At 50.7% G+C, this 27,769-nt stretch overlaps 1 protein-coding gene across 5 annotated transcripts in view; it reads right to left on the minus strand.

Moving 5' to 3' along the window:
* Positions 1 to 6,086: 6,086 nt before the first annotated feature.
* Positions 6,087 to 27,769, minus strand: part of trrap (transformation/transcription domain-associated protein) — a 102,052-nt gene continuing 80,369 nt past the window's right edge. For all 5 annotated transcript variants that reach the window (XM_030339571.1, XM_030339570.1, XM_030339568.1 and 2 more), the window contains 9 exons: positions 24,460 to 24,550; positions 23,796 to 24,001; positions 22,054 to 22,315; positions 15,033 to 15,258; positions 13,724 to 13,941; positions 12,617 to 12,801; positions 11,944 to 12,147; positions 8,998 to 9,192; positions 6,087 to 7,223 (listed from right to left, as the gene is read on the minus strand). In XM_030339571.1, coding sequence (XP_030195431.1) covers positions 6,939 to 7,223; positions 8,998 to 9,192; positions 11,944 to 12,147; positions 12,617 to 12,801; positions 13,724 to 13,941; positions 15,033 to 15,258; positions 22,054 to 22,315; positions 23,796 to 24,001; positions 24,460 to 24,550 — 1,872 coding nt within the window. In that variant the 3' untranslated portion in view covers positions 6,087 to 6,938. The remainder of the gene's footprint in view (positions 7,224 to 8,997; positions 9,193 to 11,943; positions 12,148 to 12,616; positions 12,802 to 13,723; positions 13,942 to 15,032; positions 15,259 to 22,053; positions 22,316 to 23,795; positions 24,002 to 24,459; positions 24,551 to 27,769) is intronic.

Genomic DNA, 27,769 nt, shown 5'->3' on the forward strand with positions numbered 1-27,769 from the left:
GAGAGGAGGGAGATGGTGGGTGGTGTGATACTCACATGAAGCTGAGCAGAACCTCTCTCCTTACACTTTTTCTCCCCCCCCCCCCCCCCCCCCCCGCACATCTCCTCCTCTGTGTGTGGGAGGGAGTGAGGAGCTGGCTCAGGGAGGGGTGGGGTGGGGGGTGAGGTGGTGGGTTCGGGGAAGGGGGGGATGCGTGGAAAGGGGGCTTTGCATTGCCACTGTGTCAAAGTCGTGACGGGTGGCAATTATAGGGCTTATCAGTGGTGGTTGGAGGCCTGTCAGGGGGCTGAGATGCAGGTGATATAGAGTGTGTGTGTGTGGGTCTCTCTCTCTCTCTCCCTGGCTTGCTCGCTCTCTCCTTCTCTTGCCTTGTTCTAATTGGTCCACAATCTGAGTACCTTGTGCCACAGAACGAGGATGGGTCCCAGGTGCCCCAACTCTCTGCTCAGCTCTCTACATCATGAGTTCCCGTTTCACATTTTCTTTTTCAAACTCTCTGCTGTGTTGTAATTGTTGGTGGAACATGAGACTTAAAAGTTGATGATGCTGTTGTGGTAAAACCTTTAACCATCTCTCTCTCTCTCTCTCTCTCTCATTGAGGCTGAGGTGGTGTGAACCTGTTAAAGGAATTCTACTTCATTCTAACGGCACTGGTAGCATAATAGAAAAACATGTCCCTTTGAGACTTTTCTAGATGCAACCCACGCTGAAGGTAAATTTCCCTTCTATAATCAAGAGACACTTACCCTTCAGAGGCTTACAAATCAACGAGTTCTTTTTCAGGGTTAGACTTGGGGCTATATGAGTCATGGACCTTTTTTCATCACAAGTTTGTTTAACACATTTGCATATAGAACAGTATGGGAAATAGCTATTTCTTTGTTTTTATGCAGGTTACAATAACCCTACAATTACTTTTTTCAATGCAATGGGATAATACAAATTGATATGTTAAAGCTGCTGTTGGTACAATTTCAGAGAATAAAGAGCAGAAAAGAGAAATGTTTTAAACAAAATAAATGCTTTCCCAGACTCTCTGCTCCCTCCCTCCCTTGGTTTCTCCACCAATAAGAAAGTGTTATATTTCAAGCACCTGTTATCAGCAGGCAATATGGATTCCCTGAACCAATCAGGAAAGACATGTCCTGATTGTTCATTAAGTGAGCCAGGAGTAAAATCTGAACCGGCTCATTCTGAGGTAGGTGCAGTCAACTCTAAGCAGATATTCTCACAGCACATTTCACGCACTAATAGCTGGACGGGTATGGCATTTCTTACAAATCAAAAGGCTACTACAAAACCTTTAATACTATTCATCTCAAACCAAACATTTAAAATACAGCTTCCCTTATATGAGTCAATTCAAGAAAAAAAAAGGAAGCTAAATTGGGGAGAAATAACGTCTTCATTCCAAACTATTTCCCTGAGGGATGGCGGCAGAAAGATTGAACTCAACAGTTAAATAGACATGAAGTCCAGAGTTTGGACTGACGCAAAGGCTTGCAAGGCTGCTTAATAGTACAGAGAGATAGATGTCTTACAAAAAACATCTGATGGTAAATCAATACACAGAATGGTATATTAGATAAGCCTTTTAACGCCGGATTAACCCCCAAGGTACATGGAAATTCAATAAAATATCCATAATTCATCAAAAGGAATATGGACTCTGTTAGTTATCCAGCTGTAGAAATGAAGAAAAGTTCCCTGGATTATACCGTGGAGGAACAATGTTAATCGTCAGCAAGTTGCCAGATTCCGACTGGAGTTTGGGAAACATGGTTCACTGGCGAAGGCACAGACGGGAGCAGGGAATCCATAGGAGCCCTCATCTCCATAATAATACAATCACCTCCTCCCCGTATCATCTTTAAATCCTTCTTATCTCTACCTGTGTATTGATACCCACTGACAATATCTCACCGGTGGCTACAGTTCTTCATTGTTATTTTATAGCGTTGTACAATTATTTTTATCTATTTTTTAAATGGCAAATGCAGTCAATGGCTGCACTGTATAGTATGCATTTTAATGTAAATTCTATATTTTTGAGGCACGTAGACCCAACCACTGTTCGTAGCCGTGGGCTGATATGTGAATAGTTTACAGCAAGATAAGATATCATGTTATAATATAACGTTGTGAAGCAGCAGCTGGAAAAAGTAGGAAAAGAGTTCAAATGAACAATGTAAGAGTTAGATAGTGAAAGAGCAGTCGGCTACAATAATGTAAAGCCAGAAATGTGAAAGGTAGCTGTAGGTATCATCAATCAAGTTCTAACTAGCTAACAGTAAGGTGCAATTCCAAAGTACACAATGCTACAAATAGTTACAGTCAATGCCATACAGTAGACACCAACAGAGGAAGGTTGGAGTCAAACTCAAAAAGCTTCTGTTTCAAAATGACTTGTATATCTGAGAGTTATATAAATAGAGCCGAATTGCCATAGTCACTGACACCATATCATAACACTTATATATTTGCTATTTAAAATGATAACATGCCTAACAGCTCACCCCTATACCTTTCATGCATAAAATCTGCACAAATCGTTGGTCTTTGCTCTCCTGGGAATACAGAACAAGTGCATAACATAATAAATTACTGCTGCTAGTATATACAGGCACAAGTAAACAATCCCAGATCCATGGTTCAACCTGAGCAAATGCAACATGACAAACTACTAGCAGCAGGATTTCCCATACAAAACAATTCCTGATCTCACATTTTGTTTACACAAACAGTACAAAGTATTTTCTACACTATTTTTTTTTTTCTCGATCAGAGCTTCAAGATATTTTCTGAGGTGGAGGAGTCACAACTTACGGCAAATGAATACTACCGGTACTACTTATTCGAACAGGCTGTGAAGCGCTTTGCATAGTGAGTGGGCTCACTCATCCACCACCAGTGTGTAACATCTAACTGGGTTGTGCACAGCTGCCAGTATGCACCAGAACGCTCACCAGCCACTGGCTATCACAATGGAGAGGTGAGGAATGAAACCGTCCAATTAGAGCCCAGGGGACGGTTAGTTGGCCACGTTGGGACCGGAGCCAGATCGGGAATCGGGCCAGCCCTCCCGAGGTAGTACCCCTACTCTTGCCATGAGCCCCCTGGATCGTTTAGGGGCCACCGGGGGCCAGGAGCTGGGTTGAACGTCTCATCCATGAGGCAGAGTACTAGTGATGAATGATTGGTGTTATGGATGCGTGGGACCGATGTTGTTGATACCGCTGTGTTTCAGGAGTAACAAAGCATCTCTGTGGATGAGCGAGCAGTCGCCAGCCATTTTCAACGTGACATTGATTCAACATTGAAGCATGATAGAAAAAAACGCACATTAAGTTGTAATTGTAATCAGACGAGCTCTGTGAAAAGTCGGTCATTTTCTTTGTGCGAAAACCTCGCTCCCTTTCCTCACTCGTGGGAACGAGGGAGCCCCCCCCTCCCCCCTACACTTCCTCTGTAACAGGAACAAGATCACCGTACAAAGCAGATTTCCCTCCTCTGTTCTGGTCCCCCTGGAGTCTCATGCACCTCAATGTCTCCCCAGAGATCCTCCCTGCAGATCTAGGATCAGCCCCAGCCCCCCCCCCCCCTCTACCTCACCACCTGCACCACAATGTGCATACCACCAACCCCACCCTCACAGCCATCACCAGCAACTCCACCACCACATCCATCATCAGCACCAACACCACCAGCAACACCACCACCACATCCATCATCAGCACCAACACAACCACCACCACCAACACCACCACCACATCCATCATCAGCACCAACACAACCACCACCACCAACACCACCACCACATCCATCATCAGCACCAACACAACCACCACCACCAACACCACCACCACATCCATCATCAGCACCAACACCACCAGCAACACCACCACCACATCCATCATCAGCACAACTATCGACATCAACACAGCCACCCCCCCATTCAAAAAAACCACCACCATCACCACCAACTCCACCACCAGCCTCACCAACACTTACACCACCATCACCGGCCCCATCCCCACCTGTACCATCACCACCAGTCCTGCTGAAAAGAGAGCAGTTACTTCAAGGACTGATACTGGGATAAAAGCGTCCCACATAGCAACACAGAGGGAAGAGGAGCACCGTAAGAGGGGGACTGAGAAGGAGCAGGATACATATCAATAACATTCAAATAAGTTGCTGAGAGAGAGAGAGAGAGAGAGAGAGAGAGAGAGAGAGAGAGAGAGAGAGAGAGAGAGAGAATGCTTCTTGCAGGCATCCACTCTAATCCACTCGTGTCAAATATAATTTGTGTGCGTGTTTGGAGAAGAGTGAAGATAGATCAAGACCGAGGAACCAAGAGAGAGCACAAGAGAGAGCGAGAGAGAGATAGAGCAAGAGAGAGGGGGAGAGAGAGAGAGAGAGAGAGAGAGAGAGAGGGAGAACGAGAGAGAGGGGATGAGGAATGCTTCAGCTCCTCTGATCCGCTGATATCACACGGCAGACGCAAGGCAAGACTGACAGCCAGACGATCCCCCGAAGGAAGGAGGGAATGAGCGGAGGAAGGAAGCGAGGGAGAGAGGGAGGACATGCGAGGGGAGATGGAGGCGGCCCGTCGGTCCGCTGTGTAGCCTTCTCATATCCTTCCCCTCATCCCTCAAATCTCAAGCAAGCCCCGCAGCCGTGAAATGGATGCCTCCTGCCACGTTGGGCCCCCTCCCTCCCTCGACAACTTCAAATGAGGTTGTTTGAAGGAAATCCTCTGAAGGAACCTTACATAGCCGCCCACACGCATACATACACACGCATGCATACAGTCAAAGGCCTCCTCTTGTGCCTGAAGAGTCGCCTATGCGGTGACGGTGGTGCTCCCACCTGTTTGGGAGCCAGGTGGGGTGCGTGGGGTGGGGGCTCCCCCCCCCCCCCCCGGTCACGAAGTCGAGGGTTAAGGAAACCCAGAAACGACTTGTTTGTTAATCCAAGTGTGTTGGAAAGTAAAAGGTGTGGAATCTAGGGTGGGAAAAATCTAAGATAACGACAAAAACACATCCAAAGCTGTTATATGTGCCTACATGACACGACAAGGGCTAGAAAGCAATTATTTTGAGGGTATTTCTTTTTTGACTTTGTCTGTCCTGTGACTACAATCTTCAACGTGTGGAAAAAGCAGCTGAACGACTTGGCCAGTCAGTCGGATACGACAGCCAATCTGGACAGCAGACAACATATTTTCCTGTCTTTTTTCTTCTTTTAGCAGGGAACAAGGCAACTACTACGCAACACTGTGTGTGCGTGTGTCAAGGAGAATGTTCGAGGCAGAGACAGAATGTGTATTTCTACTGAGTATACATGTGTGTGTGTGTGTGTACAGTATGTGTGTTTGTGCATTTGTGTGTGTAAATGTGTCAAGGAGACGGTGTGAAAGGCAGGAAGAAAGATTGTGTAGATTTACTGTATATGCATGTGTGTTTACTGTGTGTGCACTGTATTGAGTGTGTGTGTGAGCGTGTACATGTATTAAGTAGGCACAGTGTGAGTCAGAGAGACAGAATGAGTGTGTGTGTGTGTGTGTGAGCAACAGTGATATAACCTTTGTTTATGAGCAGAGAGGGGCCAGGTGACAGTGTGTGTAATTCAGTAAAGGCCATGCCCACTCGGAGAGCCTCTGACATCCATTAATCATTCGCCATGGGAGTTGAAGACAGAGCACACCCTTATGCCCCCCCGACCCCCCCCCCCCCCTCCACAGGGAACAGCGGGTGCCTCACAGGGGCACAGGGGTAATGACCTTGATGGTATTTCCCTCCCCCTAGGGACCACACAACGGCCCACCTTGACTGAATACACACATGCCACTGAAGCACCCCGCTGTAAAATAAAACAAAATGTATTTAAGGGTAAAAAAAAACTTAAACTAGTGCTGTCGAGGAATTTACTTTTTTAAGAACACAGGTATGTCAGATCACGATTATTAATCTACTGATCTATTATCACCTTCGCTCCAACCCCCCCGATTCTCATATTTCTATATTGAATTATTGCAGCTAACAGGCTAATTAAGATGGAACCCAATGAGTTTTTATAAAAGCTTGATTTGTATTAAAAATGACTTTATTCAAACAAAAGGCTTATTTACAAGGCAAGAGATAACCGTCATTCGGTTGGCAGAAGAATTTTTTTTCTTTACAAACTGGAAAGAGGAATACAAAATCAAACAAAGGATTACCTACGAGGGAATCGTACCTGCATCACAGCAGGGCGTAGCAAATGACAGTGCCTCACTCGACGCCCTGCAGTCCTGATAGACCTGTCTGAGGACCCTCCCTAAGGTCCTTTGCAAGAATTAAAATAAAAAAAAAATAAAAAAAATACATTAAACAGTTACAATACAAAATACCGATAAAAAAAGTGAAAGACCGTTGCTCATGAATGTTGACATTTTACAGGCTGGTAGGGGGTCGTAGAGCAACGCTCGGCTTAAATAATAAAATAAAAAAAAGGTACTTGAACAGAAACAACATGTCATTAAACACAGAGCGAAAACGTATGGCGTAGTTGCTGAATTATAAACCAACATAAGAAAATCCTTTAGTGTTTCTTAAAATAATTTTTTGAGCAAACCTCCAACTCAACGACACGTGATCACAGAGGGAGTACAAAGCTTCATATTCCTCAACGATAAAAAATACAAACACTTAGATTGCAAAGTTCCAACGCCAAACGACATCCGGTCCCATCTCCGCCTCGCTCTCCCCCCCTACAGAGACGCACGACAACGTGCGGCACAGCGACCTCATCCCCCCCCGTCCCCCCCTGGTCCATATCCTCTCCCAGGACCAGACTTCACCTTCCTGCAGGGCGTCTCATCACCTTCCTGGGGGACGGCCCCCGGCCTCAGCGCCCAGCCCCACCGCCCCCAGACCCTGGGGGCGGTGGGGGTCTCAGAGCCAGGGGTGCCAGGCGGGGTCCATGCGACACAGGTTGTCCAGGCTGTTGGCGGCGGCCACCAGGGTGTTGACCTTGCTCTCCCCGCCCTCAAACTGGGCCAGGTTGTGGAGGCGGGACATGATGGCCGTGACCGCCTTCTGGACCAGGACCACGAGCTGCTGGGAGTCCATGTTCTCGGGCTGGCCGGCGGGGGACAGGGGCATGGACGTGTCCTCCTGGGTCTTCTTGTGCCACGCGATGATCTCGTCCCGGAGCACGGCCTTCAGGATGCCGTCCACCTGTTAGGAAAAGGACGGAGACAGATGCCGTGTCAGGAAGTAGGTTTCGCTTTTTTATAATTGCTGGTTGAATTGGTCAGCAAAGCAAACGCAAAACACAAATTAGTATAAAAAAAAAAAAAAAAACATTGAGTCAAATCGAGCGGAAACCAATCTTGTTAACTGCAGATTTAGTGAGGGTGTCTGGGTCCCTGAATGGGGGGACTGCAGCTCATTACAGAGGAGAGGTATTGAAACAGGCACGCCCCGTCCACACCCGGACGAGGGCAGCGAGACGACCAATAACCGGCCGGCTCAGAACACTCCCAGCCAGCGTTTACGGGGCTGGAGCGCCCCACGCGAGAGGGGACGGACGCTTTGGCAGCTGCGTCTTCGAAGGGCTTACGTGCGTTTATGGGTTTGTGTTTAGAGCAAAGGCGGCCGGTTTCAGCTGCAAAACAAGGTTAGAACAGCTCTGGGGAGTTAGGTTTATACACGTCGTTGATAACCTCCTGTCGCCCTGCGTGTGTGTCAGAGTCCTGGGGGGGGGGGGGGGGAGCTGGGGGGCTAGGGGGGGAGCTGGGGGGCTAGGGGGGGGGGTGGCCTATACATAGAAAACCCAGGCCCTGTTATTACAGCCCCACACTGGGCCTCACTAACCAACCTCAGACACACACACACACACACACACACACACACACACACACACACACAGGCTGGTTCCGTTTAGCTGGGCCTTGAGAGGGACTCTTCTGGGCGGATGGTTTTCAGCGTGCTATCCATCGACTAACTTTGTTGTAATGGACAAATTTAGGGGTCCCTTACTGAGCCCCTGACAGTTTGACAGAAGGCTGCTATTTGGTAACAGCGGGGGTGCTGGGAGGGAGCCTGTTATTGTAGCCATGCGCTAGCATCAACAGTGAGGCAGCGGAGGGGGTAGCTCGCGTCCCCCGCCGCCACACTCTCAATTTAGCATGCGCGCAGAAAAAACACCAGCCCTGCGCGTTCCTGCGGTAGCCTTTGTGAAGGAGTTCATTAAGCTGTTGCAGATTTTCGGTGTTAAAAATAGACTTGAATTGCGGGTTATTGCAATAGTCTCCGGTGAGGTGGGGTTGAAACGGCCCTGGACCGGGTAACCCCGGGCTGAAGATAGGCAGGTTGAACAAATAACCCTCTGTCAATCACACACCACTGCCCTCAACACGGATAACACGGCCACGTTTGAGCTCTGTCAGTCTCGGTGCCCTGCCAACTACAACACCAACTCATCCAGTTGGTTGCTATGTCGTTAGCAGTACATTAACATACAGCCCCGTACCAATTTACCCTGCAATTATTTATGATTTACGATTCTATTAAAAGCAGCAGACATTAAATTCAAATCAGTCTTTTCAACTCTCAAGTCATTATCTATATTTATTTATGTTTTATTTATTTATTTATTTATTTATTTATTTATTTATTTATTTATGTCTATTTATATTTATGGATTTATATATTTATTGATATGTTTATTGTGTATATATTTATGTACATATTTATTTATATATATATTTTTTTTACCTATATAATTTATCTGTTTACGTATGTATATTTATTTATATCTATGCATTTGGTGTAAACCGTATTTACAGCAGTGTTGTCCTTGTTAGATGCACAGGTGAGGACGCCTGACATACACACGGCCTTGAAGGACCTCCAGTGTTGTCCTAGACTCCCACACAACCGGTGTGTCATCCAGGAGGCCGCATCAGGCTGGGGGGTGGGGGAGGGGGTACGCCCCCAGAACGCCTACCTTGAAGTTGGGCTGGGCGAAGCAGCGTGCCACGGCGATCATGGAGGCGGTGAGCGGGCCCGACACGCCAATGGTGGTGAGGAACTCGGAGATGTTGGGCGTGAGGCGGAACGGGACGGGCCGGTTGGCGTCCAGGTCGCCCGTGGCGTCGTTGATGTCGAAGCGGAAGTACGACACGTTGAGCTTCCCCGTGTCCTGGGGGGGGGGGGGGGGAGAGAGAGAGGGAGAAGGGGGGAGAGAGAGATTGGTGGGCACCGAAAGTGAGGGAGAGATGATGAAGAGGGTGGAGGCAGGGAAGGAGAGGGGGGAGAGGGGGGAGGGCAAGAGGGGGTTGGAGAGAGAGAGGGAACATCAAGGTTAGACCACAGGACACTAAAGCGTACCCTTTGGCGTGGCGTGTATCTTTATGGCGCCACCTTATTTTCATTGGGCGGGCGGCGTTAACGACTACGGACAAACAAGGATATCTCTCGATAAATATTCCCCGGCGGTACAGTCCTCTCCTGCCCCTCCCCCCTCCCCTTTCTCTGCACATAATCCCACGACCGGAAGTGGACCGAGGGAGGGGCGCCACGGGGGGGGAACGGACGCTACCACGGGCGACGCCACAACACACAGGTTGGGCGTAGCGCCATTGATCCCCGACACAGTAAACCGTCAAACGATCAGCAGTAAGACATCTATAATCCACCATGCACACCCGCCGCCCCCTCCCCCCTCCTCCTCCTCCTCCTCCTCCTCCTCTTCCGGGGTTCCCCCCCGTGAGGTAAATAAATACGGGCCGGTTTCATCTTCAAGCCCCGGGTGCGCGTGCGCGGGGGGCCACCGCGCGGGCATCCATTCTAGGACGATAAGCCCCCGGTCGTATGAAAGAGGCGAGAGGCTCCGGCGGCTTTACGGGCGCGCACACCTTTGATTCCAGCCTCTGCCTCTTCCCCGAGCCGGCCCTATCTCCGCTTCCTCTCCCCCTTGGTCTGTCCCGCTCTCTACCACCTGTACTCTCTGGTTAATACCTGCACTCCTCCACGGGCTCCTCCCGGCATCAGAGGACCGTCTTTGAGTGTGTGTGGTGCGGGCGGGGGGCCGGGGGGGAAGGGTGGGGATGAGAAACACTGAGACTACCGGGAGGCCCGGAGGAGCCCAACAGACAGTGGGTTGAGGCGACGCAACCGGAATGGTAATCGGCATGACGACCGGGGCAGCCAAACCGAAGCCCCACCGTCGGTGGATCGTTTTTTTTTTTTTTTTTTGTCAATGGGACGAAGCGAGCGACTCCAAAACCGGCCCACCTGTGCCAATCACGTCGTTAAACTGGGGATGAGGCATGATGGATCGTGGGTAATCTTTAGAGCAAATGTCAACTGCATCAGAGGGGAAATTAAAGTAAACGACGTGACCGGCATTTCTGAAGGTTACCGTGGCGATGATGCGGCGTGTTATTGGCCGAGCTGAGAGTCTGCGAGCGGGGAGATAGCCGCTGAAATATTTACGTGTCCGGTAATTGACACAACCGTCAACAGGTCCTCACACACCGACAAACAGTAAAGATGTGTGTGTGTGTGTGTGTGGGGGGGACGGGGGGGTGTGTGTGTTGAGGAAAGGGTGGGGGCGTGGGTGCGCTCCTTACCGTGTCTGTGCAAGCGGGTTTATGTGCGCGTGCGTGCGTGTGCACGCGTGTTTTTGTGTACATTCCCCCCCCCGCCGTAATCCCTCTGTGTCTAATGGGATCTTCAGGGTGGAACAGGCAGAGAGGGGGCTTAATGCGCGGGCTAAGCTGCCCGGAGGAGTGCCTGTCAGCAAAGGCCGATTAGGATCAGAGGGGGGGGAGGGAGGGAGGGGTGGCCTGGCCGACACAATCATCTTTAATAACGACTTTGAGCACGCCGACCCGGACCCAGACCGCCCCAACACACACCGCCCCAACACACACCGCCCCGCTCGCCTTCAACGCAAACACACGACTGCATTCCATTTCGTCCCCCCCCCCCCCCGTAGCCTCCCTCCCTCCCCCTCCCTCTCTCCCCTCTCTCCCTCTTCCACGTGGGCACGCACGGCCTCTTCAAATTGAAACGTCTCTTGATAACTGCGATGCGGCCGCTGACTGAATATAACGGCCTGTCAAAACATCCCGCCGCACTTGACAGCGGCGCGGCGGACTGATAGGGCCTTGCGTGAAAGTCACAGGGGAGAATGGTAATTCACACCCGCGCCCCCGTCCCCATACGGAAGGTAATGACGATCTCTTGATGCATCTCGGGGGGGAGGGGGGGAGGGATGGAGGGAGAGAGAGAGAGAGAGAGAGAGAGACCGAGAGAGAGAACCGAATTAGCCCCAGTCAAACTGATCCCACTTGTCCTTGACCGACAGGCTCTAAAGAGTGCGTGTGTATGTCTCCATGTCGGTGTGTGTGTAGGGTTTGTGTGTTTTATTTATCTTTTTGCTACACTTACCTGTGCGATCTCCATGATCTCATTGAGTGTGGCTATGTGTGTGTGTGGGTATGTGTGTGTTTGTCTCCGTGTGTGTGTGTCTCCGTGTGTGTGTGTCTCCGTGTGTGTGTGTCTCCTTTTAACATCTCAGGAAGAAATATGTTGCCCCTTAAATCAATAATTAGTTCTCAATTAGTCACCACCTCACGGCCAGGAATTCAAGATGAGGAAAAAGATTGCATTTTTCTTCCATTTAGGGGGGAAAAGTGAGCTCAAAGTTGAAGTTGCTATTGATTCAGTAAAGTTAAGGTTGAGTTTGATTGTCAAATCAACAAGCATTGATTCCAATTAGTTAGCTCAGTGTGTGGTGTGTGTACTGGGTTGGACAAGAAATACACAGCCATGGTCGGTTCCTTGAGGACATGGTATTACCTTAAAAAGGCTTTCAAATACATTGTGTGTGTCTCCATGTATAGGGTGCGATTGTGTCTCCATGTGTGCGTGTGTGTCTCCTTACCTGGGCGATCTGCAGCATCTCGGGGTTGAGTCGGTTGAGGTGCAGCATGAACTCGGCCAGGCCGATGAGCGCCAGCTGGATGGTGAACATCTTGCGGAAGGTCCAGTAGTCTGTGGCGTTGGGGAAGGTGTGCAGGGCCCACTCCCTCAGCATGCTTCGGGGCACCACGTTGCCCTGCACCTCCTTCAGGATGTCCCGCAGGACCTGGGGAAAGAGAGGGGGAGGAGGAGGAGGAGGGGTCAGAGGTTGTTCCTGTGTTGCAACAACGCCCTGGTGAGTGGTTGGATGCCCGCTGGGTGAGTTGGGCTGGGAATGGGTGGGCTCATCACAGGGTCATACGGTGGACGCTGGACCGGAAACACGGGCGTGTGGACAAGGGGTGCTTGTGGTCATCTAGTTTGGCTATGCCATATGCTTTTCTCGACAACATTCCTTCCCAGCCAAGCCATTGACAAACAATGACAGTTGTGACAGTTTCTCAGCGGAAAGTTGTTTATTTTTTAAGCCATACTTTTGGAAGAAACCGCAAAAATACGAATCAAATCTAAAAATACTAATCTAAATCAAATTCACCAAATCCCACTCTGTTGGCTATTCACGACTCAAACAGCAAAACTCAAATAAACCCCCCCCCACCCAGAGACGCAGCCCGTGGACGCCCTCCTCTTCCTACCTGGTGGCTGGCCTGCGTGCCGCGGGCCTGCACCGTGGCCAGGCGGTCGTAGTAGCGCGAGATGGGGTTGTCGTGCTCGATGCCCTTCTTGGCGCAGCGCTGCTTGTAGATCTCCACCAGGGACAGCGAGGACGGGTTGTCCTCCACTAGCCGCATCTGGGGGGACACCGCCACCACCCGGGGCACTGGGGGGGGGGGGGGGGGGGGAGGAGGAGGAGGAGGAGGATGTGGTGGACAGACAGAGTTGGGTGAAGAGAAGGAGGGAGGAGGGATGGAATAAAAAGGGAGGAGAGGAGGGAGGAGAGCAGGAGCGAGGTAAAGGGTTAGGAGAGAGGAAAGAGAGGAGCACAACAAGTTAATCGTCGTCATCCAGGAAGGCAAACATCCGGACTCGAGGAAACAACAGTGGAGCTTGTGACGACCGCACCGCCGACCACGGGTCTAAACTCCACACCAAAATACTCGGGAATTTCCGCAATAACTGCAGCGCAACCACACTTGCTCGCTCCGCTCCCAACCCCCGCCGCCACCAACAACCCACTGTCCGGGGTGGCAGAGCGCCCAGAGCAGTGGGGGCTTGAGAGGGCCAGCTGGGGAGCCTGCTGTGAGGGACAGTGGTGGTGGTGGTGGCGGTGGTGGTGGTGGTGGTGGTGGCGGAAGCAGTCTAAACATTTAAATAGGCTGGCCCCCACGATGGGTTTACTGAGTTCCTGTCCCCCGGTTTCACCTCAAACCAACCAATCAGGGAGCGGAGGGGACATGGTGAGAAGGACATTGTGCTTGGAAAGGATCTAGATGTGTTTGTAGTCAGTGTGTGCGAGTGCGATTTGGGGTTTGCTTTGTGAGGGGATATATTGATTGAGAAAAGGGAAGGTGCATGCTGGGTAAGATTGAGAGGAAGTTTTGAACTCTTTACACACACACACACACACACACACACACACACACACACACACACACACACACACACACACACACACACACACACACACACACACACACACACACACACACACACACACACACACACCGCTTTGAGTGCGATGAAAAGCAAAGTATAAACGCAACGAAGGACCATCGTTCACCAGAGGGAGAGGGGGGTCTTACCGGTGAAGAAGAGGTGTCTCTTGGTGGTCTCCTTCCTCTTCTCCAGACAGGGGTTGAGGAGGCGGAGGAGCTGCAGCACGCGCTCCTCCCGGCGCGACTCCGTCAGGCAGGCGTCGTTCATCACCAGGTAGGGGTAGATCTTGCCGTTGTGGCCGCGGATGTAGAGGCGGCGGGCCGCCGTGTTGTGCTTCTGGACGATCTCCACCCTGGGCATGAACCTGGGGGGGGGAGGGGGGGGGGGAGAGAGGAGGCGCGTGAGTGGGGGGGATGAAGGAACAGGGAGAGGAAGGCAGAGGAGAGGAGCGTGGTGGAGGATGAAGGGACAGGGAGAGAGGAGAGGTGGGGTGAGGAAAGCAGAGGAGAAGGGGAGTATGGGAGAGGAGAGATGAGAGGAGGGAGGAGAGTAGAATAGAAGAGAGCCGAGGCAATGGATTGGCGAGAGAAGAGAGGAGCAGCAGGGGGGGGGGTGGGGGGGGGGGGGGGGGGGGGGGGGGGGGGGGGGGGGGGGGCGAGGAGGAGAGACAAGATGGGAAGAAGGGAAGACAGGCGAGAGAAGGAGAGGAGAGCAGAGAAGAAGGACAGAAGAGTAGAGAGGAGAGATGAGAAGACAAGAATTGGAGGAGAGTGTTAAAAGAAGAGAAAAAAAATAGATAACAGAAGAAGAAAGGTGGAAAGAAAAAAGAAGAGGAGATGAACATGAATCGGGGAGGAAAGAATAGGAGAAGCGAGAGGTGGGGACGGAGAACAAATCGAGGGAAGCGGAGAGGATAAGAGAGGAGCGGAGAGGAAATAGAGATGCGGAACTAATTAAAATGTGTGAAGTGGAAGGCTATATAGAGTCATTTTCCATGACATGTATTCGTTTCTCCAGGGGCATTGGGTTTGTTAAACCCAAAGCATATACAGAATTAAACATAAACACACCAGCTAAGGAATTGCACGTGCATTCATGTCCCGTTAGTTATGAGCAAACAGCACTAGATCCGGCCCTACGGCTATGCACCAGACCCCTAACACGGGGGACGGGGGGGGACGGGGACGGGGGGACGGGGACGTCGCCAGGCCCGCGCTGAACGTACGGAACGGGAATGCTTTAGCTTAAAACCATTGAGCTCCAATAAAAAGAAGAATTATTAAAGGCTAAATGACAGCAGAGATCTGACCTTTAGTTGGGACTGCATCGTCGTGTGACCAGTAAAGATGCTCACCATAATAAGATGCTCAAATAATAGATCGGAAAATGTGTAGTGCAGCATTCGCCCATGTGTGTGTGTGTGTCTGTGTGAGTGTGTGTGTGTGCGCGCTGTACCTGGCGATTTTGATGTAGTAGTGCGTGGGCTTGGGCATGAGGAACTCCCCGGGGATCTCCACCTCGGCCGTCTGCGCCGAGAAGTTGCTGAGGAAGCGGCACTTCTCCTCGATGAGGAAGAACTTGGGGAGCTGCTTGGTCTTGGCCTCCAGGATCTTGATCCACTTCTTCAGCTTGGAGATCAGGTTGTGCAGCTTCATGGAGCCCGGCACGATGAAGTCGAAGTCTGCAGGCGGAGGGGGGAGGAGAGATGGGGGGGGGGGGGGCGGAGGGTTAGACGTGTGGGTTGCTTAACACGTCTTCGTATGATTGCTTAACGATCGTACAAATGTGTACGATTCGGCCCGACTGTCTAAGTGGTCCTCCACACAATAGGGGCCGGGCGGTGTATTACCAGACAGTGGTTGCCCCCCCCATTGTACAAAGCTATGCGAAAACGTGCAAAATCAACAGTGCATCATCAGGGCTCAGTTACCTAGTAAACTATGTGTGCTGGTAATATGTAAAGGATAATCGTACAGCGAGCCAGTCTTAATCACCCTAAAGGATTATTTTTTAGTACTTAATAAATCTACTTAAAAAAATTAGAATTACATTGATTTAAAAATGATTTGATTGCTTCCACGAAAATAATTGCTATACAAAAAATTACGAAAAATGATAAAATATAATAATATGCAAAATATAAAAAATAATAATATGCCGGTAGAATGCCGTCATTTACCAATCAGAATAGATTCTTCAACAAAGCTGTGTAATAACATAGGGTTAGAATACGACTGGCTGCCGGGCTACATCCCCTCAGTTGGACTGAGTGCTGATTGGCAGTGCAGTGACAGACGTCGCCTCTTGAGGTACAAAGTGATACTACGATACGGCACGGGTCGATGCTAGCTGCTAACTAAGGAAATATCTCTGCAACACGATGCATGTACGTCACACTAACGATTTTACCTTCAGTTTACACTTTTATTGTCAATATCTAATCTTACACGATGCAACTTGAAAAACGTAGCCTTCAATGGGGGTTAAAATAGAGTTCCTAATACCTTGCAGATAACCTGAAAAACTCAATAATAACTACTTCCAAAGAATTATTACACACAAAACAGCCCATTCTGGGGATGGCAAAGGGAAAGACATGAGCCACAAATACGGCAGCTTTACAAAGACTATCGTTCCTGATTCAGGTCACAACTCTCATGGCGACTAACAGTGTGATGAGCTGCGGCAATAACACTCGGAACTAAGAGGCACTGAGCACAGCAAAGAAAAGAACCCCCAGGACATCTTTCTCTCGTAACAGTGGACCGCGCACACACACGAGTGAGTGCACACCGACAAACGTGTGTGGTTGCGTTCCCTTTATTGCGGTCGTGAAACAGCGGGGAAAAGGGTGGCCATGCTGTTTTCAAACCTTTCGATATTTTCCTAAGTGCCTTTCTCTAACATCTCAGGAAGGAATATATTGCTCCTTAAATCTATAATTAGTTCTCAATTAGTCACCACCTCATGGCCAGGAATTCAAGATTGCATTTTCCTTCCCTTTGGGGGGGAAAACTGAGCTCAAAGTTGAAGTCCTCTTTGATTCAGTAAAGTTAAGGTTGAGTTTGATTGTCCAATCAACAAGCATTAATTCGAATTAGTTAGCTCAGTGTGTGGTGTGTGTACTGGGGTGGACAAGAAATACACAGCCAGGGTCGGTTCCTTGAGGACATGGTATTACCATTCAAAGGCTTTCAAATACAATCATTTTATTTCACCGATGGGCAACCGAGCAAGGCTTCAGAATCTCAGCGTGATTATCCCCATAAACACTAGAACACAATAATACTCAGTGTTTAATCAGACACACAGCGTTTTGCTCGTAAAAGGGATTTGGCACCGACTGCCCAGGCTATATTCAGGACGATGAGAGGGCAATATCAGGGGCCGTTTTTGCTGGGCTATAATTGAATACTTTTAGGAAATGTACAAGGAGGCAGTTCGTAAAGATGGAGACGGAAAGGATAGGGCGACACATGATCTCAACGCGGCTTGTCTCGGTTTTCCTATTTTGTTTCCCCTTCCTTTTCATCGTTCTTCCTTCATTCGTGCCTTTATTTCCCACTCACTCCCCCGCCTCCCCCTGATGGGCCGGGCCAGACAGTACGAGGCCTGTGGTTACTGTGATGGAGTGAGGCTAAGCACCAGGACCATCCTGCTTGACATTTCAGTTATGAGCCATTATGGCTCTGACTGACTGATGCTCGCCGCACCACAGCTCCCCTTTTAGCACAGGCCTCGGCTGTAAACCACCCCGCACACACACACACACACACACACACACACACACACACACACACACACACACACACACACACACACACACACACACACACAGGTTAACAACCCACATACACCCACAAAGACACACAAACACACACCGACACACACAGGTGAACACAGATACACACACAGGTGAACAACACACACACACACACACAGGTGAACAACACACACACACAGGTGAACAGCACACACAAACGCACAGACAACAAAAAAGAAAGATGCACACCCACGCACACATCAAACCTGCCATTTCCTATAGATTGTCCATCGCATCCAACCTGCGCTCTAAACAAATCAAAAGCCTTCCCGCAGAGTCCTTCACGCACAGTGAGGCAGTGATACAATCACATGCACTTCCTGCTACACCTCGGGGGGGGGGGGGGGATCTCGGCTCGGAGAGGTGGGGGGAGGACAGCTGGTAAGAGACGGAGTATCCTGCCGCTAGGATAACTAGCCAGGCCGCCTTCTGACCTCTGTGGAGGAAAATAACACGCCACTGTCGACCGGAGACCTTCCGCCTGAGAGAAGCGGGGGAGGGGGGATGGAGGGTGGGAGAGAGGAGTCGGCATACTGCTGCTGCACCGCCGACACTGAACACACACCCAGGAGGGGCCAACGCCGCTGTGTGTGAGGACGAGCAGAGAGTCACACATCGCTTCTGTTTAGAAGGGGCTCTGTGTGAGAGAGGCTCAAAGAGGAGAGGGGGGACATGTGATTATGATGGCGCGCGCACACACACACACACACACTTTGGATGATGCTCCCCAAACTTGCACCATTTATAAAATACTACGTTTAGCGCTAGAGTTGGGCTGTTGAAAGGCTGTCAAGCTCTTCCAAATAAAGCATCTCACCACAAGGGAAACCAAAGCCATTATGCTAAATTATAAGTTGAGCCGAACAATGCGAAGCGTCTCCTTAGCGAAAACAAGTGTGTGTGTGTGTGTGTGTGTGTGTGTGTGTGTGTGTGTGTGTGTGTGTGTGTGTGTGTGTGTGTGTGTGTGTGTGTGTGTGTGTGTGTGTGTGTGTGTGTGTGTGGGGGGGGGGCAGCTTCCCAAGAGGGGGGAATTAAGGAGCCGGAGAACGTGTATGTGTGATTGTTTTGTTTCCAGAAGAGGCCCTTTAGAACAAAGGTCTGCAGAGAGCGGACCCACCGCTAACACGGTAACTCATGCAAATGGCGTGCGCCGTAATTGGATCTGAATGCATCCCCGCTGCCAAATGGTATGTGTGCACACATAAACCCATATTTTCCAGCCCACAAACCCTCCGACAGAGACGGCACCCCTGATGCTGGCGTTGGGGGGGGGGATGGAGTAGAAGGTGGAGGGGAATAGGGAGGAGGGGGAGGCACTTGGCTGCTCAGCGGTGGAGCGAGACACTTTTTGTTCCGCTCTGGAGGCACGGTGTCGTTCTCTCCCTCCAACGCCCTTGCTCCTCCACCTCCCCCTCCCCCTCCCCCCAAATCCCCGCTGCCATGGGCAAAACCCAGGCGGGGGGCCCTTGCGTGAGCGTGGCTCTTGGCGAGGGCCCTTATGAGACCAGGGTTCTGGCGAGGGCCCTTGTGCGACCGTGGGTCCTGGCGAGGGCCCTTACGAGACCCTGGGTTTTGGCGAGGGCCCTTACTAGGCCGTGGGCCCGGCGGGGGCCCTTGAGGGGCCGTGGTGGTGGTGAGGGCTGCGGGACCATCAGGCTCTCCAGAACTCCACCGTGTGACACAGTCCCACTGCTCTCCCTCCTCCTTCCAAAGTGCCCCGCACCAGACCTGTCTTTCATGCGTTTGTCCGGTTCGTGATCAATGGTTGCATTTCCTCACGCAACCTTTTCACAAAACAATGTGAGGATGTTGCAAGTAATATAGCATTTTGTGGCGGCTGCAAAATGGCAGCTTTGCCAGAATCCAACATACAATGAGCCATCAGTTGTCATGCTATGCACAACTGATGGTGAGCGGATATAGTAAGCTGGTGTTTGTGTAGCTGCGATCGGTGTGAATCACTTTTCTGAATTTATGGATACATTTATTTCAACCTATCTAATCTCCTTTACCTGCGACTTGGATGCTTCACCATGGAGAGCGTGCAGTGAGCGAACAGGTGTTTTCACCGGACAGCATGTGTATGAAGCACACGGTGTGCTTGCAGTGTCCATTTTACTCTTCTCCATTTCACGGCTCTCCTCTCATTGGCCGCTTCCCTTCGCTGACTCAGCCTCCTCCCTTCTCTTATTCAGACTCTTTCAACCCCCCCCCCCCACCCCCTCATTCCCTCCACCTACTTCCCTCCCATCCTTAAACTGGCTCTTTCCCAGGGCCAAACACATTAGCACTGCTGGTTAGCGGAGGGGAAAGGGAAAAGGAGAGAGAGCGAGTGAGCGAGAGAGCGAGAGACGGAGCAAAGGAAGGAAAGAACAAAGAGAACCAGGGAGAGAGAGAAGCAGAGAAGCAGAGAGAGAACAGAGAGAACCAGTGAGAGATCAAGAGAGAGAACAGAGAACCACAGAGAGACCAGAAGAGGGAACCAGAGAGAACCAGAGAGATCCAGAGAGAAAACAGAGAGAGAACCGGAGAAAGAATCACAGAGAGAACAAAAGAGAGAACCATATAACCAGAGAGAGAACCACAGAGAACCATGGAGAGAACCAGAGAGAGAGAGACCAGAGAGAACCAGAGAGAGAACAGAGTGAACCAGAGAGACATCCAGAGAGAGAACCGGAGAACCAGAGAGAGTCCAGGGAGAGACCCAGAGAGAGAACCACATAGAGAACCACAGAGAGAACTAGAGAGTACCAGAGAGAGAACTAGGTTCTATGGATTCAAGGATTGCTGACTTGAACGCATACCGATGGGCGGAGAGTTCACCTCTGCTACGCAAAAGCCAGAAACTCAAAGGAGTTTTCTTCCTAATTTAATAACCTGTCACACCTATTCAGTGTACAAGTGCGTGGCTCACACACCAGACAGTTGGAAAATGTGGTATTTTCTCATGCTGCTGATTTAATATACTCGTGGTTTGGAAATGAATTCCGCAGGCGAAAGCCCCGACTGCCCAGCCGCCAAACATTCAAAGTTTGCCCTACGGGGGAAAACCTTGATGTAAAGCACTCTTCAGATTTTACCTCAAGCCTGGACCAGTCACATGACACCCCCTTCATCTCTGTACCTGAAGCACATGAGTCATACCGGCGGCCTTGAATACAGTTTACACAGAGTTCAGCCAATGGGAACGCTGCTGACCACAGCTCGGCCTATAGCAAGGCCGCTGAACTGTGTCATTGTGTTAGCCGACGCCAAGTGTAGCGCGCGGGGAGACTAAACACGCTCACATGAGGCAGCGCACAAGCTGTTAATGTTCCAAACCCACCGAGGTGTGTAAACTGTATGCACATGTTTAGACAGCCAGCAACACACACACACACACAAACACACACCACGCCACCCCCCCCCTGCGGACCGCTAAATCAAATCATTTGGTTGAGATCCTTGTGTTCTGGTGCACTTGTGTTCCAGATGCAGCACCACGAGGGCGTGACGTCAACGCACTAAACGCTAAAACGAACAGCACCTGGGTGTCGACGCACAGGGGAACAGACCAATGCATCCCCCCCCCCCCCAGGCCCCCGCCACATCTACATCCATCCCATGGTGGAGTGGGGGGGGGCTATCTGTTTTCCATTCTTCTTAAAAAGAACACGGGACTCAGCCTGGACGTTTTTGTTGTTCGTCAGCTTCCTGACGGATGGCGGGTTGTCTCCTGGGGGAGCGCCCTGAGGAGCGCCCTGAGGAGCTGTGATCACGGAGGTGTTGCTGGCGTCTGAGTCACGACAGCTTGACACGCACCTGCCGGCCACATGCTCGGCATACAAACCGGCGCTCCGCCCACCGTGCGCACGAAGAGAGACCTCCATATGCTCGCCACGCTGTGGCTCTTCAAAAAAGACCTCCAAGTCACGACACCCCGCTCCGAGGGAAGGGGAAACATCAGATGGGCCGCTGTTAGCAGAACTAAGCGTTCAGGGAGTTTACGTGTGGCGATGCTCAAGAGGAGAGACATCAGGGGAGCGGGGGGCACCAGGTGTCTCCAAAGGAGGAAGTGACACGGGGCTTCAAAGCGGTGTTTGCGTCGTGGGGGTGTAGCTAAATGTATGGGTTATAGTTTAGAAATCACCACAACTCGATTGCCACGAGGACTGTGAGTACAGCCTGTCACAGCTATGTTCAGAAAAGCTTCACGCAGAGCGACGGATCAAAACATCAATTAGTATGAAAATGTAACGATGGATTTACAGATTCAATGCTCTGCTTGAATGGACTGCATCCTATTACGAGGAATTCGCTTCACTCACAACAAGACAACAACGATCCCGGCCGTTGAGGTAGCCTCCTTACGAGAGGAGAGGCAGGAGAGGCATTGAACCAGCGAACCTCGAGTTCACATGTCCCAAGACAGCGCATGCATCTACCTCCTCATCAACCGCACTGTCATAGCGTTAACAAGGACGGTCTGTGGCTCAGCAGGGCCTTCCAATTGAAGGTTGGAACCGCAGCGGGATTGAACCAGCAACCCCTCGGCTGTCAGAACAAATGCAGCACGTCTAGCGAGGGACAGGCCGGCTCTAATAGAGTCAAAAGGCGATCGAGAACGTCAACCGAAAACGTTGCGGGCAATAAAGCGGATGAAAAGCGACTGACCTGTGGCGAACTGCCCCTTCATCTTCTGGAAGACGGGGTCCTGGGCGGTGGCCTGGGCGCGGCGGGCCAGCGACTCCGAGGCGGCGCTGGAGAACATGGTGGACACGTTGGACACGTTCTCCAGGCCCACGCCGAAGGTGCTCACCAGCTTCTTGACAAAGTTGAGCGTGTGCGGCGTGATCTTGGCGTCCGACACGGCGCCGCTCTTCTCGAACGCCACCGAGTAGCACTTGGCCAGGCCCTGCTGCAGCTGCCGGAGCACCTGGTGCGGGGGGGGGGGGGGGGGGGGGGGGGGGGGGGAGAGAGACGGAAGTTAAGCTTTTGAACAAACCTTTATTGACGCAAATGCACCGAGCTTCAACAAGGGGGGGGAAAAAAACAGCCATACCCACGCAAGAACACGCACATACTTGTGCGTGTTCAGACAATGTATAAAACAAAAATAGATAAGTGAGAGAGACACAGACAGACACATACACAGAAATGCACACAATGAAGGGCAGGAAGATGGAGATTAATATAACTATTTGAAATGAGCCGTGGCCTATCAATTGCTATAGTAGAACCTGTAGAACATGTATTAAGTCTTGGCTCTCAAATGTGTTCAGTAAAGTCTTAAGCACGTACGCATATTTAGAATGCAGAGAAGAACCAGTTGTGTATTCTAATAGAGCTGTTTTAATTACCAAGCCCCCCCCCCCCTGCCAAACAACAAAAGGTTAACGTCTGGATATTAAAACGTAGACGACAACACCAACACAGGAGGGAACTGCTGTAAGGAACAGCCATGTAACGTTATTCTCCCAGGAAGTCCCAGTCCGCCCAGTGGAACGATGCACAGACAACACAGCTGCCATTGCTGCTGAGGGTCTCAAACTATCACAGACACACACGCACGCTGGCGGCCCCCTTAACTTGCTGCGGTCCTCCCGGCTCACTGCACTCCTCCATCAACCATCTCCCCTCCCCCCTGCTAGTGTCTATCTCCTCGTCCACACACCTGCGCACGTGCGTGCATGCGTGCGTGTGTTCACGTGTGCAGGTGTGTGCATGTGTCTGCCCGCGTGTGTGTACCTGTGTACGGGTGTAGGTACGTGTGTGCACGCATGCATGTGTGTGTGTGCACGCGTGCGTGTCTGTGTGTCTGTGAGGTGGTCTCCGTAGCATGGCTAAAGCACTTTGCAAGACCGCCAGGTTCAATTTGGACTCTGATGTCAGGGCTGGCTCTCTGGTTGTCAGCGTCTACACTGAACCCACTCAAGGGAGAAAACTGCGGTGAGAATGGGAGGTGATTCTGGGGAGGAGGGGTGGGCGGGTGGGGGAGAGCCATGGGCTACTTATTGAAGTCAGAGGAGAGAGGAACTACACCCATGAAAAAAACAAGGATGCCGGACGCACACACACACACAAAACCCCTTTTGGGAATGAATGTGATTCGTTCAGGCCATTAGGTGCTTAAGATAATCGGCCGTAAATGTCAGCGGAGCACTATAGGTAAGAAATAAAGTCCTTTCAGGAGGAAGACTTTTCACCTCCAGGATCGATAATTACCACTTATTTAACACGACTCCAAAGGCCAGTAAATATGGAATGCACTGCTTTATTCATTTTGGGGTTGGGCACGGGTTATCTACCAACCGTTGCAGACGAGACACACACACACACACACACACACACACACACACACACACACACACACACACTAAACATGGCGGCACCCGTGTCACCGGCAGACGTCCTACCTCTTCGTGCCAGTTCTCCCTGAACCACACCATCTGGTCCACGATGCCCTCCAGGGAGGAGAGCAGGGTGGGGTGCAGCTCCCGCTGCATGTGCATGATCCGGCTGCAGCGCCACATGGGCGCCGTGGCCCGGATGGGGCCCGGGTCCGAGGCCCCCGAGTGGGGCTGGGCCCCGACGGAGCTGGGCTGCTGCTGGCCCGACGCGTCTGGAGGAGGAGGAGGAAATCATGAAGAGAAAGGAGGATAGGAGAAGGAGGAATGCATGAGGAAGAGGAGGCGAGGAGAAGGAAGATGAATAATGAGGAAGAGGAGAAGGAGAAGGTCGACATGTGGAAGAGAAGAAGGAGGAAAAAAACAGAAGGAGGAGGAATACATGAGGAAGAGCAGAAGGAGATAGATGGGTGCAGAGAGAGAACATTTGCCTTCATCAAGAGGTAATTATCCTTCCTTCAGAAGTCCCCAGCCAAGCATTCAAAGACGAATGTCATCAACGAGAAGGCAAGATTCACAGATCCCTACAGGTGAACAGTGAGCTTTGAACCCAGAACCACTTGGCAGGGGTGTCAAAAGGTTCTGGGTGCAAACCTATCGAAGGAGTAGGAGGAGGAAGGTGTAGGATGCGTTAGGCAAGGCATCAGAGAGGAAGAGGAGGGTCTTTCCTTACCACTTTTGTAGCGCTCCCGCTGCTCAATCTTTAGCGTGAGGTAGAGCGTGCGGATGGGGAAGTAGACAGCCTGGGGGTACACTCGTCCCACCTAGCAGATAAAAGAGGGTCACAGATTACATTTCAAAGGACTCTTCTCTCTCCGTTTCTCTCCCCGTCTCTCTCTTCCCCCCCCCCCCCCGGGAACATACACAACGACTAAAGAACCAACCAGAGCGGAGGAGGAAAGAAATTAAAGGAAGGGAGAAAGACAAGGAATGGAATGAAAGCGGAGAACAGAAAGAGGAGAGCCTAAAGAGAGCGAGAGAGAGAGAGAGAGAGAAAGAGCGAGTGAGAGGTAGAGAAAGAAATAGAGGAAGAGAAAGAGAGAGAGGGCAATACAACAAGAGAGAGAACGAGTGAGAAAGAGAGCGAAAGGAGAGCGAGAGTGAGAGCCAGATAGAGAGAAAAAGATAAATGAGAGGTTGGTGTAGTTGAAGGCATTGTTCATGCATGGTGTGCGTGCCCGATGATTGCGGCGATGTATCCAGGGACCGCTGCTGTAAGATAGCAAGCGTTTGAAGCCTCGAGTCAGGGGAGCAACAGGAAGTTAAAACACTTCATGGCTGAAATTAAAAAAAAATCTCAAATGGAACGCGACTGATGATGAAATTGCCCTCCAGACTCCCAAAGAGAACACACACACACACACACACACACACACACACACACACACACACACACACACACACGGCTGCTTTGGAAGTTGTAGATGCAACATGGCAGGGATTTAAATGTGTACTCCGACGTGCTAGTGTGTGGATGAAAGAGCAGTAGCGGTACTGCTGGGGAACTGGGTCAAGCAAAGGCCCCGAGACCGAGAGACAAAGCTGAACAAGGTGGACTGTACCTATAGCAACCTGATGATGTCATGATGATGGTGGCCTCTTACAAATAATCTTCAGATTAGAGTAATTACTAAAATACGGATACACTCATAAAAACTGGCATCCAAGATATTATTATTTGTTATTATTTAGCCATAAGGTTATACTGGTATGTGCCAATCATTAATAACAACATTTTACGTTTGGATTATTTAGAAGAAACCCTTTTATGTGGACGATTCACTGAACAATTTGAGTGCCTCCTAAAGAAATAAAATGAAAGCTGCCAACCTAACAATTTCTTACAAAGGTGAAATCTAAACCAATATGCACAAAGAATGTGAATGGCAGCAGATTCAACACAACAATGTTCAATTATTCATGGCAGTCCTGTAAGGATAGAAAAATACATGACACCGCCCAAAATACACTTTCTAGCCAATAAACTGAAACTCTACACTCAAAATTGACTCTTAAAGCAAAATACATGAAAAGTAGACCAGTCATCCGTTTTCTGAGGCCATATTCATATCTGAACTCTAGAAGAGCACAACTTTAAAACAGGCCGACTTCTTACTTAAAAGGAAAGAGCGAAAAAAAAGAATATGTCCTTCTCAGAAACACACAAGGGTACACACACACACACACACACACACACACACACACACACACACACACACACACACACACACACACACACACATACCCACCCACCAAATAAGCCATTTCTACAAAACAATGCCTTCGTCGCAGGACGAAATGCATTTCTAAAGAGCTACACAGGCCCCTCAGCCCGCGGGGAAGGTAGGGGACAAGCTCACCGAGGCAAAGGAACACGACCACGGTGGAAGTGCAGAAAGAGGGGCACCGACGAGAGGAGCGGCCGTTTGAGAAACTAAGGACTCATTACGCGTCAGGCGGGAAACATTTTATGCAGCGTTTCATAAAAATAAAAACTAATCCAGCCACAAGTTGACATAAGGGCTTAATATATCTGCTAATGGTCTTGGTGCATAAGTGCTCGTCTGCGGGTAAAAAAGAGATGTATTAAGAGGAACATTTTCTGCTCGAAAGATGAGGCGGTGGTGGTGGTGGTGGTGGTGGTGGGGGCGCTTAGAGGTACTGGGAGGTCTAAAAGGCCGTCAGCGGCGAGATTAAAAATGGAAGAGGAGGGTTTGGAGCGTGCAGAGAGGAACAGAAGCAGAGGATCAGCCCTCTAATGGCTTGATCGGAAATGTCATCTTTGGGCTAGCGTGGTCCGTGCCGAGGGGGACGGCGGCACAGGGGAAATTGAGGGGGGAGAGGGATGGGAGGGGGGAGAGAGATGGGAAGGGGGAGAGAGATGGGAAGGGGGAGAGAGATGGGAGGGGGGAGAGAGATGGGAAGGGGGAGAGAGATGGGAGGGGGGAGAGAGATGGGAAGGGGGAGAGAGGGAGGGAGAGAGTCGGGAAGGGGCGAGAGAGATGGGAAGGGGGGATAGATTGGGAAGGGAGGATAGAATGGGGAGGAGGGGGAGATAGAGGGGAAGGGGAGAGAGAGAGAGAGAGAGAGAGAGAGAGAGAGAGAGAGAGAGAGAGAGAGAGAGAGAGAGAGAGAGAGAGAGAGAGAGAGAGAGAGAGAGAGAGAGAGAGAGAGAGAGAGAGAGAGAGAGAGAGAGAGAGAGAGGTGTAGGGGGAGAGAGAGTGGGGAATGGGGGAGAGAGACGGGAAGGGGGGAACAATTGGAGAGGGGGTGAGAGTGGTGATGGGGGGAGCGTTGTGAAGGGGTCTGAAACGTTAACATCACGGAGGCTGAGAGAGTGTGGGGAAGTCATCCCACCCCCTCCGCGACACACCGCCCGACGCATCACCCACCCGTAGGCGCTCTTCACCTCACCTTCATCAATATTTCACTCTAGTTTTTTTCTTCTTCCTTTTTTTTTTCTGACTCGCCGGAGAAACTCTAAATAATTCAGAGGCAGCGGCGGAGAGATAAATCCTGCCGTGCATTGAAAGAAGCCTTTTTCTTTTTTTTTACCCCTTCCACATGAAAGAAGAAGAGAGGTTGCCGGGGCAAATAAAATTGAAATAGTGTCAACCTGTTCACCTTCAGCCATCACAGGCGGACCAGGAAGACCAGACGGAGGTCAAACGCCGGAAATTACGTCCGAAAAATGCCCTGAATCCATACATGATACGGTCCCAGCGGTGGGGGAAAAGTGGGAGCCGGAGAGGTCACCGTGGAAACTCCCAAACAATGAGTTTGGCTCCCGCCGTTCACAAGCTAACTTAAGTAGCTGCGCCCATCCCCCCCCCCCCCCCCCCCCCCCGCTGCTAACAGGAAGTTAAGCTGGGTTGAATGTCATCGAGGCAAAGTTCTCAACCGTGCTCTTTTTGTTAACGCCTGGATGAGAGCGCTAGTTAAGCACCTTCTAAATGTCAGCGTTAATGACATGGGGCGCTGGG

This window comes from Gadus morhua, chromosome 18 (assembly GCF_902167405.1).
Source record: "Gadus morhua chromosome 18, gadMor3.0, whole genome shotgun sequence".
Classification (NCBI taxonomy): Eukaryota; Metazoa; Chordata; class Actinopteri; order Gadiformes; family Gadidae; genus Gadus; species Gadus morhua.